This window comes from Gossypium arboreum, chromosome 11, assembly GCF_025698485.1.
Source record: "Gossypium arboreum isolate Shixiya-1 chromosome 11, ASM2569848v2, whole genome shotgun sequence".
Lineage (NCBI taxonomy): Eukaryota > Viridiplantae > Streptophyta > Magnoliopsida > Malvales > Malvaceae > Gossypium > Gossypium arboreum.
In genome coordinates this window covers 40,329,602-40,348,897 of record NC_069080.1, presented here as the reverse complement: position 1 = coordinate 40,348,897, position 19,296 = coordinate 40,329,602, and the positions used below count along the sequence as shown (strand labels likewise).

The 19,296-nt window shown below is 32.7% G+C and overlaps 1 protein-coding gene across 1 annotated transcript; it reads left to right on the top strand.

The window, feature by feature from the left end:
- LOC108472965 (zinc finger protein ZAT10-like) lies at positions 1-1,756 on the top strand. The gene has a single exon (XM_017774533.2). The coding sequence runs from the start codon at positions 808-810 to the stop codon at positions 1,537-1,539; it is 732 nt and encodes a 243-aa protein (XP_017630022.1). The 5' UTR covers positions 1-807; the 3' UTR covers positions 1,540-1,756.
- Positions 1,757-19,296: the final 17,540 nt, after the last annotated feature.

The following is a 19,296-nucleotide window of genomic DNA, read 5'->3' as shown; positions in this document are numbered from 1 at the left end:
ACTGTTGAGGTTGGATGTCTTAGCAACAAGTCAACAATGGGTCGTTGCATCATCAATCAGCGGTGGATAGAGACGTGGGCCATGACAAGAAGACCCACGTAATTCCGAGAAGACTCACCAACCACCGGCAAAGTCACGACCGCTATTACCGAGCGACACGCCACTCTATAAAAATCAGACCACCGAAAAGGGAAGTCAAGTCCCCACTTACTGCTGTGCAAAACATGGTGCACTCCCATCGATGAGGATTTATTACAGGACATCAACACTCAGATACCGACATTACATTCCCAGCCATCTCCAATGTTTCTCCCACTACTAACAATTTTGCCATCTTACCCAGTTTAATTTCTAACGAATTTTGACTATGTTTTTGGATGGATTTCAAGTTTCTCTTTTATTCACTGTTGTTTTTACTCATCGATAAGGAAAAAAAAAAAAAAAAAAGCAAGAAAAGTTGAAGAACAGGGGGTTGTTGGTTTGAATGGAAACAGTCAATTATACAAAGTATCCACTTAGCAGACATTAGAAACAAAACATCAAATCTATTACCATTCATACGAAGCCTTTGTTTATTTCCTTTTGTTGACAACTATAATAGCCCACACCACACTTCACTCTCCAAAGGACGACTTTTATGATCAGATTCAGACGTGCCAATATTGGTGAGAGCAGAGTATTGCAATTTCTTTTCACCCTTCTTTCTCTCCACTTATCAACCACTTTCCTTCCTACTTCCTCCACTCTTCCATATAAAAATCAATCCTTCCTTCTTCACTGAAGCACTCACATAACAAGAGAAGAATCATGGCTCTTGACACATTGAATTCCCCAACTTCAGCTCCTCCACTGCTGGACCGTGATGATATAGTCGACCTCCACTGTGTTGAGCCCTGGACCAAGAGGAAAAGAACCAAACGACCCAGATCCGAAAACCCACCAACCGAAGAAGAATACTTAGCTCTTTGCCTTCTCATGCTGGCTCAGGGAACAACTACCAGAACCATTCCCTCAGCCTCGGCTGCTTCCAGAACCTCCCTCAACCTTTACAAGTGTACGGTTTGTAACAAGGGATTTCCATCTCATCAAGCTTTAGGAGGACACAAGGCCAGTCACAGGAAACTCGTTGTTGGAGCTGGAGATCACCTCACCATCACCACCGCCGCCACCAAGACCACTGCTGATGTCTCCGCTGTTGCTGCCACCACAGTCACGCCGCCTAAAAATTTACCTCTCATGATTAATCGAGTTGGTAACAAGAATCACGTGTGTTCAATTTGTAACAAGACATTCTCTTCAGGTCAAGCTTTAGGAGGGCATAAGCGATGCCACTACGAAGCTGGCAGCAATAACAACAGCGGCAGCGATGGTGCTAAGTTACCGAGCCAAAGTCAACGTGACTTTGACTTAAATTTGCCTGCTGGACCGCAGGAACTAAGTACTCCCGACGTTAACCAAAGAGATAAATATTCCACCGACGATGAAGTGGTGGAGAATCCTTGGCCGCCGGCAAAGCGCGTCGGCTGCCACGTTTGTTGAAAGTCGTAGTGAAATAAGGATTAGATTCAGTTTAAGCGAATGATTAGAGTGGACTTTGCTGTTATATTTTATTCTTTTTTCTTCAAAAATTTTTTTGCATGTTCATCGTTTTTTTATGAATGGTTATATTATTATATTTTATTTGGGACATCAGAGTTTTTAACTGCTGCAGTAATTTTTTATGTACATGACATGAGGATATTTAAAAATTCTAAAATCAGTCTTTTTTTTTTTACCTTTTTTTATGGAGTGTGGATTGTAATAAAATAAAAGTACTCATCAAATAAAATGTTATTTGGAGACTGAATTCTAGTTTAGCTGATAGGTTTAGATATTATATAAAATAATAATAATAATCCAAATAATACTCAAATTTTGAAAATTTTGTAAAAAAAGGAAATTTTAATTATATTATACTATCTGTTTTCTTGTCAAGAAAATCCGTCCAAAAACTTATTCTTCACCTTAATTCATGTTAGTGTCTTTAAAATAGTATAATTTCTTTTAGCCCTCCTAAAAGTTAATAAAAATTATAATTTTAGCTTTAGAACATTTTTATTTTTATTTTTTAAATTATAGTAGCATATTGACACACAAATAGAAACAAGTAAGTTAGCCTTTAGACAAGTGGCGCAATTTAATTGGTGCATATAAATTTGGTAATTTTAAGTAAAATTTAATAGTTGTTGCCAGTTTGGATTAAACCAAAGTAGATAGACATGTTAAGGCCAAAAAAGTAAATACATGTGTATATAAATCAATATCATTTAATATCCTTTAAAATTTTCTGATCTTATATATATTAGAATTGAAACCTCAAAAAATTAAAAAAATATGTACCCTATGTGACTGGCCTAAGTTGTTGACCTTTGGGCGACCTTAAATTTTCACCTTATGTCATGCATTTACTATTTTATAATTATTTCATAAAAATTTTAATTACTTATTTATGAAATTTATTTCTATAAAAAATTATATATAATAGTTTGTATGAAATGTAAATAGTTAATACATTTTAACTTAATTATAATTATTAGTTTGATATTATGGAATTTATAAATGAAAGTCAATTAATTATATCAATATAAATAAATACATCTTGAAAATGGCTTATAATATATACCAAATTAATAAAAATTATATTCATATATAACCCGGTTATTCCAATTTAGACATTTAACAGCATTTTTAATTGTTGGGAAATTTTATATTTTAATATTACATAATTTATGTTAAATTATATTTTATAAAAATTAAAAATATTCTTACAAATGTAGAGTTGAGAATCTGTTTTTCCTCTTTCTACAATGACAGTGAAAGAATCAAGTTTGAGCGATCAAACGAAAATCAAGAGATTTTGCAATAAAAATGAAAAAGTGTGATTAATTTGAGAGATTTGATCCTCCCTTGATGTTCTATAAAACCCCAGTAGATTAACAGCCGAGGATGGGAATTGAACCCCAAAAAGTTTGAAAAATCTTGAAACTTTTCAAACTATACTTTGCAATTAAAAAAAAAATTGTCCAAGAAATTTCAGCATGTTGTGTTCAATTGAATAAAAGGGGTGTAATGTTTGGTTTACAATGAGACTTCTTTTTTAGTTTCAAAGGGTTGAATTCTGTGTAATTTCTTGGACATACAAATATTTATATATATATATATATATATATATATATTAATCATAATATTGTTTAAATATTACAAATTTTATAATAAATAAATAAAATATATTTTAATTGATACATGCAATTAAATTTGTTTATACATTATTTATTTTTATACTAAAAAGTCCATCTGAAACATATCTTTGTTGTTATTATTCATCCTGATTTTTATCGTATTATAATTAAAATATTATATTTATATAAATTTATGATGTTTGTATAATTTTAATTTTAATTTTTCAATATAATATATTAATTATTTCTTGCTATTGTGTTGGTATATTTATGGATCCCTCCTCCTAACCCTAACAATTTAAAAACATGCACATTGCTTGTTTCCGGATGGACCAATCTCTTGTGGCAATCATATATTAACATTTGTGAGATTGTGGTTGTATATTAAATATGGTTTTTCAAATGTGAAACCCTAGCAACCCCTAACCCCTAAACTTTTGGATCTCTTACATTAATCCTCTTATCTTCCATGTATTTATTAATTGGTCGGTTGCACATCAATAAATGTTTGGTCAAATCCCATTTGATACCCCTACATGACTCCATGTCTTGCTCATTTAATTGAGATTTTGATTGCTAACAATTACGGAACTCCATTATCAATTAGTAAGCCCTTGAAATAAATTAGCACATAATGGTCACTGCCCTATAAAATAGTTCCACTGTGTAGACTATGGACCCTTGCCTTCCATGTTTGAAACCGATTCCATTCATTCGGTTAATAGATATTGGTTGAGGATTATTTAATGACTTAATATGTACCACATCCATAATATTTACTTCTATACATTATTACGATGACAAAATTTGTTGATCTTAAACAATCGATGATTGGAAGAAATAAAATATGAGTAAAATTAATTATGGAAGTGAGCACGCACCTTAATCAATAGTTAAAAAAATAGAGGATAATAAATTATTATGCAGTTCAATTTTTCTATTTGTGCAAAGCATAGTTCAATAAGATAAATTTACTATCTTTGAATCAATATAACCGGTGATCCTAGTTCTTACATGCCCTAATGAAGAATCCTCAATCTTGTACTTTAAGGAGTAGATCTCTCATAAATGTTCTCTATGCTTAATTCCAACTTACATAAACCTCTAATATATAAAAGTTAATGGCTTGCTAAGATAAAGATAAATTACAATCAAGATCCCACCAAAATAGCATCATAAAAGGCTTTACAAATATTCTAATAAAGTCTAGAATAAATCAAAGATCTTCATGATAAGTCGTCTAATCAGTCATGATTCAATCTTCATATTTCACGGGATTCATTTCTTGATCTAATCTGATCAAATCTTCAAAGATTTATTACTCCATGGATCTTCATATATGGGTCATCATGTAACAACCCGTTTTCTAATGGTGTCGACAATGACAGTTTCGAAAATCCATTTTTGATGTTTGAGTCCGTAAATATTATTATTTAATATTTACGAGGTTAGTATAAAATTTAATTAAAGTTTAGGCCCTTAATTTTTTTTAATTGAATAGTTAATTAATGTACAAAGACTAATTGTAAAAGTTGTAAAAATTAATCACTATGAATTTTTAATTAATTGAAGGATCAATTGAGCAATTGGACCATTTTATTATAGCCAAACGGTGGTGGTTAGTAGTTGTAACCCACCAAATTAGTTAATTAAGTTCAATTTTAATTAAATAAAGATTAATTATGTTAATTATAATTAATTAATAAACTAATTAAGTATATAAGACAAATTGAAAAAGAAAAACAAACATTTCTTCATATTCATCTTCTTCTCTACGAACAAAAGAAATAAAATTTAGGGTTGAAGCTTCCAAACTTTCGGCCCTTGGTAAGTTTATTTAATTTAGTCATTTTCTTGTATTTTTTTACGTTTTTGAGATCATGGGAGTTTGATTTAGCTAACTCATGTATCAATTTGTAAAACTGTTAAAGTTTCTAAAAGTTACCATTGATGAATTCTTGAAGAAATTGGTGTTAAATTGTTATATTTTAAGTTTAGATATGAAGAACGACTAGATTGTAAAATATAATTGTTTGTTTTTTAACATAGGGGCTAAAATATATAAATTTCAAAATTGGTGTAAATTTTCTATAATTATGGATAGTAGAGAGTCTAAAAAGGATGTAACTGAGATGGTTTCAAAATTGAAGCTCAAATTTGAAAGTTAATGTAATTTCGGTTTTAGGGACTAAATTGAATAAAATAAAAAAATTTAAGGAACTTTCGAATGATGAAATTGAACTAACATATGCATATAATAGGATGATATAAAATGTTTGGAATTTATAAATTGAATCGTGCTATTATATAGATTGGGAATTAAACCAAACCGAGGATAATCAAGGAAAATGCAAAATTATCGATCAGTCCTTACAATTCAAATTGTTTGCTATTTTGACTAGATAAGCTCATACAATATGATTGAATTTTAATTTTTATATATTTTAATTATGAATTTTGTATGTTTGATAGTAATTTGAATTGTTTTCAACCTGGTACAAAAGGTGAGATATGAACGAAATCATAAAGAAATGATAAATTGAATATGATGAATTGCAACTTGAGATATTTAATGAATTGGTAGTTGATTATGACTGATTAGATCATATTGGTGTGAATTTGATTGATTATTGAGATAGATGATTAAATTGAATAAAATTGAAAATATTATAACTTGGCGAAATGGTGAAATTGACTTGGAATTGAAATGAATCATGTTATATGCTATGAATGAAATGATATCTTGATTTACGATTTGATGATATTGAGATCAATAGAATGAGAATCAAACTTATAATGAAATTGGATTATTAGTTACCCTATTAGTTGTTCGGACTGTGTCAGATATAGTTGGTGTAACAGCCCGATTTTGGGTCTAGTCGGAACAGTGGTTTCGGGACCACAAATCCGATACAATAAAATTTATTTTTATTACATTTTTATGGTCTAAAATTTTATGGAATTGTTTCATAAAAATTTCGTTCGAAAATTTTGACGTTTGAGCACTCAATTTAGTCAAAAGGACTAAATTGTAAAAACTAAAAAAGTTGAGTTCTACATGTTATTGGTGTCCAATTGCTATGAAATTTTAAATTGGAGGTCCTCAAATGGTAATTATACCATTGGTTAAGTTGGTGGACAAAAATAGACATGGTTAGATATGCTTCCAAAGTTTTTTCATTAAGGGCATTTTGGTTATTTAGTAATTAAAATGAATTAAAAAGAAAATAAAAGCCAATTTTTGCTCACCTTCTACCCCATGGCTGAAACTTGCATGGAGAAGACATAACTAGGGTTTTGGCAACTTCCAAGCTCGATTGTAATTCCGTTCTAACCCCGTTTTTAATGATTTTTACGTTTTTGAAATCCTTGTAACAAGATGTATCTATTTCTACCACTAATTTGAAGTGATGTCAAAGTTTAAAATTTTACCCATGTTGAACATGTATGTATTTTGATGTTTAATGGTAGAAAATGCATGTTTGTTATTTGTTAAACGACTTTTGCTAAGTGATTTTCGGTAAAAATGTCAAAAAGAACTTGTTTGTAAAAGTTGTAAAATATGTAGTAAAAGTGTGATTTAATAAAAAATTTGGGTTGTTATAAGCATGTATAAGGTTCGGGCTAGGCTCGGGTTTTGAAGAAATTGACTATATTTGATTTTACGAGCCTAGAGACTAAATTGTAAATTTTTAAAAGTTTAGGGGAAAAATATAATTTTTTCCATTGTGTGATTTTGGGCTGTTTTGAATAGTATAATGATTAAATAAGTTAAATGTGATGTTATAGATTAAGAAAAACAAGATTCGGGATTAGAACGGGGGAAACAAGTATTTGGCGATTTAGTCCTTTTTTTCGTTTCTATGTTGAGGTAAGTTCGTATGTTTAATAAGCATTAAATTATATATGTATAAATGCCTAATTGATATAATTGTGGTAAATGTTATATTATTGAAATAAAAATGTAAATGTTATTGAGTACGACACTACGAAAATGATCGATAAAGGTTCGATCCAGCGAAAGTGCTGGTTGAACCTTAGGAATAGATAGGATACAGATGTCATGACATAAGGGTTACTGAGATTATGTGTAAGACTATATCTGGGATATGGCATCTATATGAGATTTTGTGTAAGACCATATCTGGGATATGGCATTGATATAAGATTTTGTGTAAGACTATAGCTGGGCTATTGGCATCGATATGGGATTACATATAAGACCATATCTGGGTTAAGGAATTGGTACGGTATTGTGTGTACGAGATCCCCGAGTATCCTTTAGTATTCCAAATGGTTCAACGGGAAAATTTAACAAGTATGTCAAAGAAGAGAAAGTGTACGTAAGTATTACGAATTAGTACAGGTATGTACGTAAAGTTTATAAGCATTGACTTCATTATATTATGAGTTCATGATTTCTATGAGAATGATTTTGTGAAAGCCTTGTGATTATTGGTCTATACTTGTGATGTATGAAATTCATAGTAAATTCGGTTGACTATTATGTGATTGGCTTTCGGGCTAAATTGAGTTAAGATATAGCATGTTTTAATCACATAAATTGTGATTTATTGGATATGAGAAAAAGGAAAGATTGGAATAATTGCCTATTAAAATGGTCATGAAATTATGGGAAGATAAAAGTTTATGAAATCGAAAGATATTAAGATATATGCTTGGAAATACTTGTACGCATAATTAATGTGCATGTTTATTATGAGACGTGAAATGATTTGTTAATTGCTATAATATGTTACAAAGGAAATATTACGGTTGTTAAGCTAATGCCAAGATATGTTAAATTATACCTATAAGTTGAAAGGGGTAAGCATTATGACTCGATAAATTGTAACCATGAGATTATGGTAGATTATAATAATTTGTGTTCATATTGTTGAACATGATAAACACTTGGTAAGACGTGAATGAGTAAGTTATACTATGAGACTTAAATGACATTCGTATGAATTTATATTATGTTAATTGTATGATATATGTATGAATTTATATTTTGAGTTTATGGCATGTATAGGGACTTGGTCATTTTGTTATATGAGTCGTATGATTTTAGCCAATGTAATGGCTTATAATCGTCAAAAGCTTGTTTTGCTATTTGGCCATGTAAGTTGGCTTATATTGGTAACATGGTTGTGAGCCTAAGTACATTCATATATGTGTCAATGTCTATGGTGATATGATCATGGTATGCTTGGTGAATGTGAAATGTTTGGTAATGTAGTCTATTGATGAGATGATAAATTTTGGGTGTATGATAGATGTTGATATGATACTGATATGTGATGATCATATTTGTGAATGGTTCATGGTTCATTTTGTATATAGCCTTGGAAGTTGACTAATGTTGGTTATGAGTATATTTGTATTAATGTCATTTGTGAATGTGGAAAGGTTGATGTTTTAAGTATGTTTAAAAATGGTATGAGAATGACATGTTATTGTCCTGGTTGTAATTATTTGGTTGCTCTTCATGCTTGAGTTTGTGCCATGTGATGTTGAGTAAATATGTTCAAGTGAGGGTGGTAAATGGATTGGTAAATAGCCTTATTATTGTCCACACGTGTAGACACACGGGCGTGTGTCTAAGCCATGTGTGACACACGATCAGCCCTATGGGCGTGTGATCTGGCCGTGTGTCCCCTGCACCTAAATTGTTGCAAAACAGAATGCTCAGTATTGAGCACATAGGCAGAGACACGGGCGTGTGTCTTAGCCATGTAAAGGACACAGTGTAACATCCCGAAATAGGGCCTAAACGGAACAGTGATTGCGAAACCACAAATCTAAGGTAGAAAAATTTATTTTATTATCATTTTAAGGTCTATGGCATGATTGCATGATTGTGTGAAAATTTCGTTTAGAAATTTTATCGATAGAGGGTCCAATTTGATATTTAGGACTATATTGCAAAAGTTGTAAAATGTGTGTTCTAGTTCACAAAGGTATTAAGTACTTGTGAGTAATGGGATTTTAAAGTGGAAGTAAAACACCATAGTTTTTAATTAAGGGCATTTTGGTCATTTAGTTATTAAAATGAATTAAAAACAAAATTAAAAGCCAATTTTTGTCCATCTTCTTCATTAGGCTGAAATTTCAAGGTTTCTCCATAGCTAGGGTTTGTTCCAAGCTTCCAAGCTCCATAGTAAGTGATTCCAAGCCCCGTTTTTAATGTTCTTTACGTTTTTGGAGTCCCGGTAACTTGATTAAGCTTATTCTAGCAATAATTCAACCTAGGGTTCATATTTGGAAATATACCCATAGGTGAAATTTGTGTATTTTGGTGTTTTATGATAGAATATGAGGTTTTAAATTATGTTAGAAAACTTTTGCTACTCGGTTTTTAGTGAAAACGAGTAAAAAGGCTTAATCGGTAAAAATACCTAATAGTCATAAGTACATGTTAGAGTGAGAATTTGATGTTGTCATAGAAGGGAAAAATGATCAGCATGTTATAAAACATAAGAAAATAGGATGAAGTTTAAATTCCGAGCCTTGGGGAAAAGTGTAAATATGTAAAAGTTTAGGGGCAAAAATGTAATTTTGCAAAAGTTTGGGTCAAGGACTGTTTTAATAAATGTGAGTATTAAATAAGCTAAATTTTTTTTATTATAGATCAAGAAGAACAAAATCCGGAGTTAGACTGGGGAAAGAAAAAGATAGTGGACTAAATCGATATAGTTGATCGTATTTTGTTTTGAGGTAAGTTTGCGGTAAATAAGTGCAATATTCTATTATTTTATGTTAATTTTGTTAATTTCCAGCATGTGTATATTTATTTTATGAAATTATTCAAAGAAGACTCAAGCATGAATTGACGGAGAAGTAATTTCAGAAAGTCCCGGTTGAACCTTAGGAATGTGTAGGATACAAATGTCATGATATTAGGGTTTAAGGATACCATGTAAGACCATGCCAAGGCATGGAAATTGGTAAGGTTTCTAAGGCAAGGAAATCATGTAAGACCATGTCAAGACATGGCATTGATAAGTTACTATAAGACAAAGGTCCCATGTAAGACCATGCCAAGGCATGGCATTGGTGAGTTCATAAGGCAAGGATACCATGTAAGACCATGTCTTGACATGGCAATGGTAAGTTTCAAAAGGATACCACGTAAGACCATGACAAGTCATGGCAATGGTAAGGTACCCGCGTATCCTTAGTATTCCAAGTGGTTCAACGGGAAAATTTAAAGAGAATATCAAGGTAAGGTAAGGTAAGATGAGTTACACTAAAAAGGTAAGACAAGTTCATGCTAAAAGAGCAAAGGTAAGTACATAATGTTCATGTATGCGTGATAAGGAAAAAGGTAAGTAAAATGTATTAATAAATTTGATTAAGTAAGTAAGTATTTAAGTAAGTGAGTAAGTGAAGAAGTTTAAAATATGTCTATGACAATTAATGAAGTTGCATTAAGTAGTATCATACCAAGTAGTAAGATAATTCTTATGAATGTTGTTATTTATTTGCATGCAAACTTACTAAGCTTAATGCTTACCCCCTTTATTTTCCTTCTTTTTATAGTTTTTTCAAGCTAACTCGGGGATCGTAAAGTACGTCGGAGGTTCGGGCACACTATCACGAGGATTATTTTGGTATAGCTAGTCGTTTCATTTTGAGTATGGCATGTATAGCATCGTAGCCATTTTGTGTGTATGATCTTATGATATGTCTGATGAATGGTATGTAAATGCTTGATAATGATTAGCTGTTGGAATGGCTAATCAAGGACATGTTTGGTGTTATGTATGCCTAAATGCTAGTTATTCCATGGAAATCATGAAAAAGGTGAAATTAGCTTTAAAACAGTATCGGACAGCAATAATGACGTGAATTTGGAAAATCACTAAAAATAGTAAAAATGGATTTTGATAGTGAATGAGATATATAATTAAAGCTTGATGAGTCTACTTTCATATGGATGGAACAAAATAGGTATATGAGTTATATTTTATGAGATATTTAAATTTTTGTGAAACAGGGCTAGAGCGATTTCTGGATCCCCTGTTCTGATTTTGGAAATTCACCAAAAATTGTAAAAAGATAATTAGAAGTCATGATTTACATGTACAGATTCCTTATTGAGTCTAGTTTTATGGGAAATAAACGGAATAATAATTGAAACTCTGTAAAGGGAGATATTTAATTCGTAATACATAGGGGTCAGAGTAGTCAAATCCTGAAATAGGGGATACTTTAACTAATAAAATGTACTAGTTGGCCAAAAAAAAATTCTAGAAAAAATTTAGTTGATAGATATATGAGTCTAGTTTAAGGGAAAATTTACGGAATTGGATTTCGAGTTTCTTAACTCAAGATATGAATTTTTAAGCGACTATGATGCAGTTAGCCAGCTTGTCTGGAAGTTCTAAAATAAATTGTTTGAGCTGTTTAATTAATGAATTAAGTCCGTTAACACCTCGTGCTCGACTCTGGCGACGGTCTCAGGTTCGGGGCGTTACACACAGCCTTAAGACACGGGTGTGTGTCTTGGCCGTGTGACTTCAATTTGTTGATGATGTCATAAATAGAGAGTTACACAAGTTAGGGACACGGGTGTGTGTGACCACATGGCATGCCCACACAGGCGTGTCCCAAGCCACATGGGCGTGTGACCCCTGTTTTAGTAAAATTTTTCTAAGTGTTGTGAAATTTTCCAAGGTTCTCGGTTTAGTCCCGAATCGCTTCCAATGCATGTTTTGGGTCTCGTAGGCTCGTTTAAGGGATGATATGAATGTTTTTGAAAAGTTTTAAATTTGAGTGGAAATTCATGTCTCAGTTTCGAATGTTTGTTTAAGGTTAAGTCTAGTAATGCCTCGTACCCTATTCTGGTATCGAATACGGGTAAGGGGTGTTACAGTTGGCATGTCATAGGGTCATATTATTGACTAAAATCATCGTTGTCAGGCAATCTGGGGTGGTAGATATTGTGTTTTGAGTCATCATCCCTAGGAAACCCGGGATGACAGATTAATTGAGATAGGAAACCATTGTTGTTGGGCAATCCGAAGTGGTATTATGTATCGTTATAGCGTCGTTGTTGCCAGGCAACCTAAGGCGATGAATTCATGTATCTGTATCGAGTCTGTGACTGATTAATAAGGTTAAAATTACATAAATTGGTTAAATGGTACTGAAATGGAATGACATACACATTGAATTGAAAACGAGCCCTAAGGGCCGAAAAAGTATGAAAGAGTTATTAAGCTCAGAAATTATTGAAATGGTTAAAATGAAGTGAAACATATAAGCTTCATTGTGATGATAATATATGATTAAATATAAATACTTATAGGTGACAATTGGAATGAACTAAATTACCTACAAAATGTATGTTACATGGTAAGATAGTATGTATATAAATTGAATTAAGGTGCTAGCATGAATATGAGCATGTTATATTGTATTGGAAAGTGATTGACATGAAATTTTCATGTGAATTGGAATGTTATATATTTGAATTACTATATGATATTGTTATATATTGAACTTACCTTGTTGATATATGGTTACCTTATTTAGGCAAACTTGTTGAGCTAATAGCTTATCGTATTAGTTAGTAAATTGAGTTTAGTTGTTATTTAATGCCTATGAACTTACTAAGCATTCGATATGCTTACCCCTTTGTTGTTCCTTTCCCTGTAGATTGTCAACTTGTGGAACATGTCAAGCGGATCGTCGAGAAGTTCACACTATCCCAATAATGATTCAATAGTATTTCAAACATTTAAAAGTTTGGTTATGTGGCATGTACATAGCTGTTTGATATGTTATGTAACACCCCTATAACTAGTATTCGTCATCAAAATAGGGTTTCGGGACATTACTGATTAATTGTAATCTAATCATTCATTTCAAACATTTCAAAAATAAAAAATGATTCTTCATTAACATGTATAGAATCCCATATTAAGTCTTTGAGGGTTTGAAAACACTTTAGAAACGATTTGAGACTAAATCGGGAACATTTGAAAATTTTTAGAAAATGTTAGAAAATGTTTTAGCTGCAGGGTTCACAAGCCATGTGGTCAGGCCGTGTGACTCACATGGCCAAGTCACACGCCCGTGTCTGGCCGTGTGGGCATTCGAAGTAGGGACTGTAACACTCTTAACTCGGGTTCGATGCCGACATCGGGTACAAGGCATTACAGTTCACAAATCACATATAAACGTACAAGTCGGGTTGTACGAGCCCGTTAAAACTTAAAACTTTTTCAAACTTTGTCTAAAACTTCTTATCATGGGCCTACAAGGCTCGAAACACCTCTTGGAAACCATTCAGGACCAACCCTGGTCCTTTAACTAACTTTAGAAAAATTAACTCTTGAAGTAGGGCACACGCCCGTGTGAAAGGGCAACACGCTCGTGTGGTCATTATAACATGGCCGCGCTGATGGCTCGTGTGACACACACGACCTAAGCACCTAGGGAAACACCCGTGTCCCATGCCCTTGTGAATTAAATTCAAAATTCGAACCTACAGGGGTTTTCACACGGCCTGACACACGCCCGTGTCTATGGCCCGTGTCCCTCACACGGCCATTACATGCCCGTGTCCTAGCCCGTGTCCAAAAACCTTGACATTCTATTTCTGACATCAGCATCTAACAAGGGGCATACAGCCAAGGCACACGCTCGTGGCCAGAGGCCGTGTCCTCCACTCGGCTGAGACACACGCCCGTGTCTCTACCTGTGTGTTTACTACCATGCATACTGACTTGAAATATTTTACGTGCAGGGGACACACAGCCAGACAACACGTCCATGGGGCTGCCCATGTGTGAGTCACACGGCCGTGTGACTACCCGTGTGGACAATATAAGGCTATCTACCAATCCCTTTGCCACCCTGAAACACATTCTATCACCAGCCAACATATCAACTTCTAACTTGATATAAATTCTCGATCCAACAACTATAGCTAAGGCCTATATACATTTCATTTATTCCACCATGTCAATAATTTCACATTCATGAAAGACTACTTTGCATTCATATAATAACTTTCAATATTAGTCATTTTTCATGGCCTTGTACAAAATGAGTCAAATATTAAAACAAGCCAACACATTTGGCCCCAAAACAATGTGACACTAAAACAAATCAAGGAATCTTATACATGCCATAATCAAAATTTAAGAACTAATTATACCAAATGTTTCGATTGATAGTGTGATCGATGCCTCCGACGTCTGTTGAACCACAAGCTAATTAGGCGGCACTATAAGAAAATGGAAAGGAATAGGGTAAGCATAAAGCTTAGTAAGGTGCATGCAAATAAATATAACAACTTTACCATTCATCATCATGCTCATAATACAAAAGTAGGCATAAGCGCAACTTACTCGTCGCTATCCAATACAATTCACATAGCATTTATTAAGCTCACATCTCATACATTTCAAATAGGTACTTGTACCGCTTACAACATGGTTCTACTTTTCTAGTTTAACTTAAACTGAAACTCTCACCGTTGAACCATTAGGAATGCTATCAGATATTCATTAAGCCTCAAACATAGGGTATAATACCGATATCATATCCCTAACATGGTCTTACACTGGCTCATCCATCAAGTTGATGTCATGTCCCAGACATAGTCTTACACTGACTATCGAAATTGAGGCTGACACCATGTCCTAGACATGGTCTTACATTAGCTTTCACATATTCGTGCCGCTGCCATGTCTCAGACATGGTCTTACACTGACACCTCATATCCGTGCCGATGCCATGTCCCAGACATGTTCTTGCCGATGCATGTCCCAGACATGTCTTATGATAGCTCTCATCTCAATGCCGATGTCATGTCCCAGACATGGTCTTACACTGGCTCTCATAATGTGGCCGATGTATGTCCCAGACATGTTTTGCACTAACGCACAAATAACCCAAATGTCATGGCATGAATATCCAATTTGTTCCCAAGGTTCATCCGGGAGTTCTATTATCTCTATTATCATCATCTATTTTCATTACCACAATTAAAAAATTTATGCTATAAAAATTCATGCACAATTGATAACAACGTAGTTGCATTATTTACATACAACTTACCTCGGTATACAAAATGTAGACGACTACTTCAGCTTAGTCCACTTGTTTTACTTTTCCCTGGTCTAGCCCGGATTTTGTAGTTCTTGATCTATAATGATAAAAATTCATAAATTTAATCTTTTTATTGATCTAGGTATTCAAAAATTCATAATTGGGCAAAATTGACCATTTTACCCTTGGACTTTCATAAAATTATGATTTTACCCTTGGGCTCGTATATCGATTTTTACCAAATTTTCACATTAAACAAGCCTAGACGAACCTATCTCATACTTATAACAACTCACAAATTCAAACATTTCACACATTTATTACCTATTTTACCACTTATGCAAAATGGTCCTTAGTTAGGGTTTCCATGAAAACTACTTCACAAAAATTGTTTATTTCAGAACCATGATTCATTTTCTTCCATAAAATTTTAGAAAACAACATGAACACTCTCATGGTAAAAACCTAGACTTTCCACCATTTTGCAAAATAGTCCCCTCATTTGAAAGCTCATACTACAAAGGTTCTAAAAGTACAAAAATCATTAAGAAAAACCATCAAGATCACTTACTTGTAGAGAGACTAAATGGCTGAAATTTTAAGCTCCAAAAACTCCTCTAATGGCTGATATTTTCAGTCAAGAAGAAAGGATGGATGAAAAAAGATGAAGGCTAGGCTTTAGGGTATTATTTTATCACATATTATGTTATCAAATACCTAACATTTTGACCATTTAATTTTCTTTGTCTCATGGCCAGGCAAGCTATAATCTAAGGGTCTAATTGCCCTTTAAATACCCCCAATTTAAATTTCATGGCAATTTAACACCCTTAGCTATCAAATTGAGACTTTTGCACTTTATGCGATTTAGTCCTTTTTTCACAATTAAGCTCACAAACGCTAATATTAATTCACCAAAATTTTCATGCACCTTTATAATCATGCTACAACACATAAAATAATATTAAAAATAATTTCTCCACCCTCGAATCAGTAGTCCCGAAACCACTATTTCGACTAGGCCCAAAATTGGGCTGTTACAGGGACATATGGTCATGTCTTAGCCTATATAACTCTCTGACTTGGGTCACACGGCCAAGCCACACACCCGTGTGTTAGGCCGTGTACCCTTTGAAATGGCCTCACACGCCCGTGTGCTAGACGTGTGTCTCACATAGCCAAGTCACACGCCAGTGTGTTTGGCTGTGTGGACCTAAAAGGAACAATAATTTACCATTCCCTACAAGCTTGGACATTAAACAATTCAAATATCATTCGTTTAACCAGTTCAAAACATGATCAAATACAATCAAAACAATCATCCTAGGTGCCTAACCAATGTACCTTCATTGGTACCACATTTATATCCTCAATTCATATCATCAAAGCATCACTCAAATCCAAATTATAAAGATACCAAATTTAATCCATTTTGCCTAGTTCATGAGCACTTAAACATTAACTTAAATTCACATGTACCTATCTAGATTTGATTTAATTTACCATGCCATAACATGGCTTCAAACACAAACACATGTTTATATGTATATACTAAACCAACATTACACTTATAACCTTTTTTACTATCCATCCACAAAATAATTATCATTTAGACATCCTATGTACATGCTGACACAAAAGATAAACATCACCACATTTGAGTTCGGGATCGTTGTTGGATGCTGAATCGGTAATCAAAAGTTAAGTACCTAACCTGTGTACGGAAAACAAAACCATACGCTGAGTAAAACTCAATGGTATTTCTATAATCCGAATATTAAAGACAAGATAATATCATATGCACAATAAAATTATAAGCACGTATTAATATTTAAAAATCACTATTACCATATGTCAACTCTTTGAATTCATACATAATAACATATCATTTTATACTATATTCAACTTACACATGCCATTTTAATATCAATTATAGAACTTTATTATTTATTTACCCCTATTAACACGACTTAACTCGATCGATACACGGATCCAACCAACACACCAGTTAGGCATTTAGTGTATCATCGGTTAAACCGAAGTAAATTAACAACCAAATACCTCATCGACTCGAAGTCGAAGAAATCCCTGAACCCTTCCCATCTTATGGCATGCCATTTATATCTGACTCAGCCCGATACAATTAATAGGGTTCCAATTCACTTTCCAAATACAACCAATATCCAATTATCATATTAGCACATTATCACATTTACACATATATATTCATAATATATATCAATTTAATCCAATTCAATTCAATTCAATTCAATATCAAAGTACCAAATATATTTTTCATATAATCCCATATACACATGAAATCAATTCAATAGTCAATTTGCCAAATACTCACCTCAACCACTTACCATATACATTAAATCAAAATACAACAATTAACAACTAGGTTCGAATTATAGAAATACAAACCAGAAATTCTGAGCTATTCGACGTCGACTTTATCTTTTCCCTTTTTAGTTGAGGATTTCGGTACGATGTTAGCTATGAAAGTAAAATAATTAAAATTCATCAATATAACACAATTCAATTTCATATCGAATATTAAAATTTGACTCAATATGTTCTTAAATTTCAATTTAGTCCTTAAACCGAGACTAATTTTTATTCTTCACAATTAATCTTATATTTTTACAAAATTTCACTTTAAACTAAATTTAACTCCCTATTTTCACTTAAATCCTAAATTTTGAAAATTTCACAATTTAGTCCCTATTACTCAAAATTTACAATTTATTCTACAATTTAATCATTTTCACTTCTAACTTAAAAATCTATCACTTTAATCCCTAATACTAAAATTATTCAACATTAAAAACATTTAAAAACTCAATCAATGCTAAAATTTTAACATGGTTCGGGTAATACTTAACACTGGGATTCCAAAAACATAAAAATTACAAGAAAACTAAATTGACTAACCAATTGAACTTTGAATTTTTGAAGCCCGTTGTAACAGCCCGATTTTGGGCCTAGTCGGAACAGTGGCTTCGGAACCACAAATCTGAGGTTAGAGAAATTATTTTTAATATTATTTTATGTGTTAAAGCATGATTATATAAGTGCATGAAAATTTTGGTGGACTAATTTTAGCGGTTGCTTGCTTAATTTCGAAAAAGGACTAAATCGCATAAAAGGCGAAATTTGTGTTCTACTAATTAGAAGTGTCATATAGTTAGAGAACCTTAAAATAGAGGTCCTTAATGTGTAAATAGGCCTTTAAGAGAGTGATGGCCGGCCATAGAGACAAGAAAATGAGAATGTCAAAGGTTAGGTGAGGTTTTGGTGACAAATTTTACTAGAAATGAAATAAAATAAAGAAAAAAAATCACCTTTTCATTTTCCTCCTCTCCACTGAAAATATCAGAAAAAATAGGGGTTTTGGAAGCTTGAAATTTAAGCAACTTCTATCCCTTGCAAGTAAGTGATTTTGATGGTCATTTTTGTTGATTTTTGTGTTTTTAGAACCCTTATAGCTTAATCTAGCTAATGAGGGAACTATTTTGCAAAATGATTGAAAATATAGGGTTTTACCATGAGATTATTCATGTTGTTTTCTAATTTTTTATAGAATAAAATGAATCATGGTTGTTAAATAAACAACTTTTGTGAAATGGTTTTCATGAAAACACCTAAAAGGATCATTTTGTGAAGTTTATAAAATAGGTTGCAAATGTGTGAAATAATTGAAATTGTGAGATGTTATAGCCTTAAAGTAGTTTCGGCTAGGCTTGGTTAATGTGGAAATTCGATAAAAATCGTTTTACGAGCCTAAGGGCAAAATCATAATTTTGTGAAAGTCTAAGGGCAAAACGATCATTTTGCAAAAATAAGAATTATGAAATGTCTTGATTAATGTGATGATTAAATTAGTGAATTTTATCATTATAGATCAAGAAGTACGAAATCCAGACCTAGACCGGGAGAAGACCAAGCTAGTAGACTAATTCAAACTAGTCGCTCATATTTTGTATACCGAGGTAAGTTACACGTA

Excerpts from the sequence above, each read along its gene's own strand:
- LOC108472965 (XM_017774533.2), top strand. The coding sequence starts at position 808 with ATGGCTCTTGACACATTGAATTCCCCAACTTCAGCTCCTCCACTGCTG.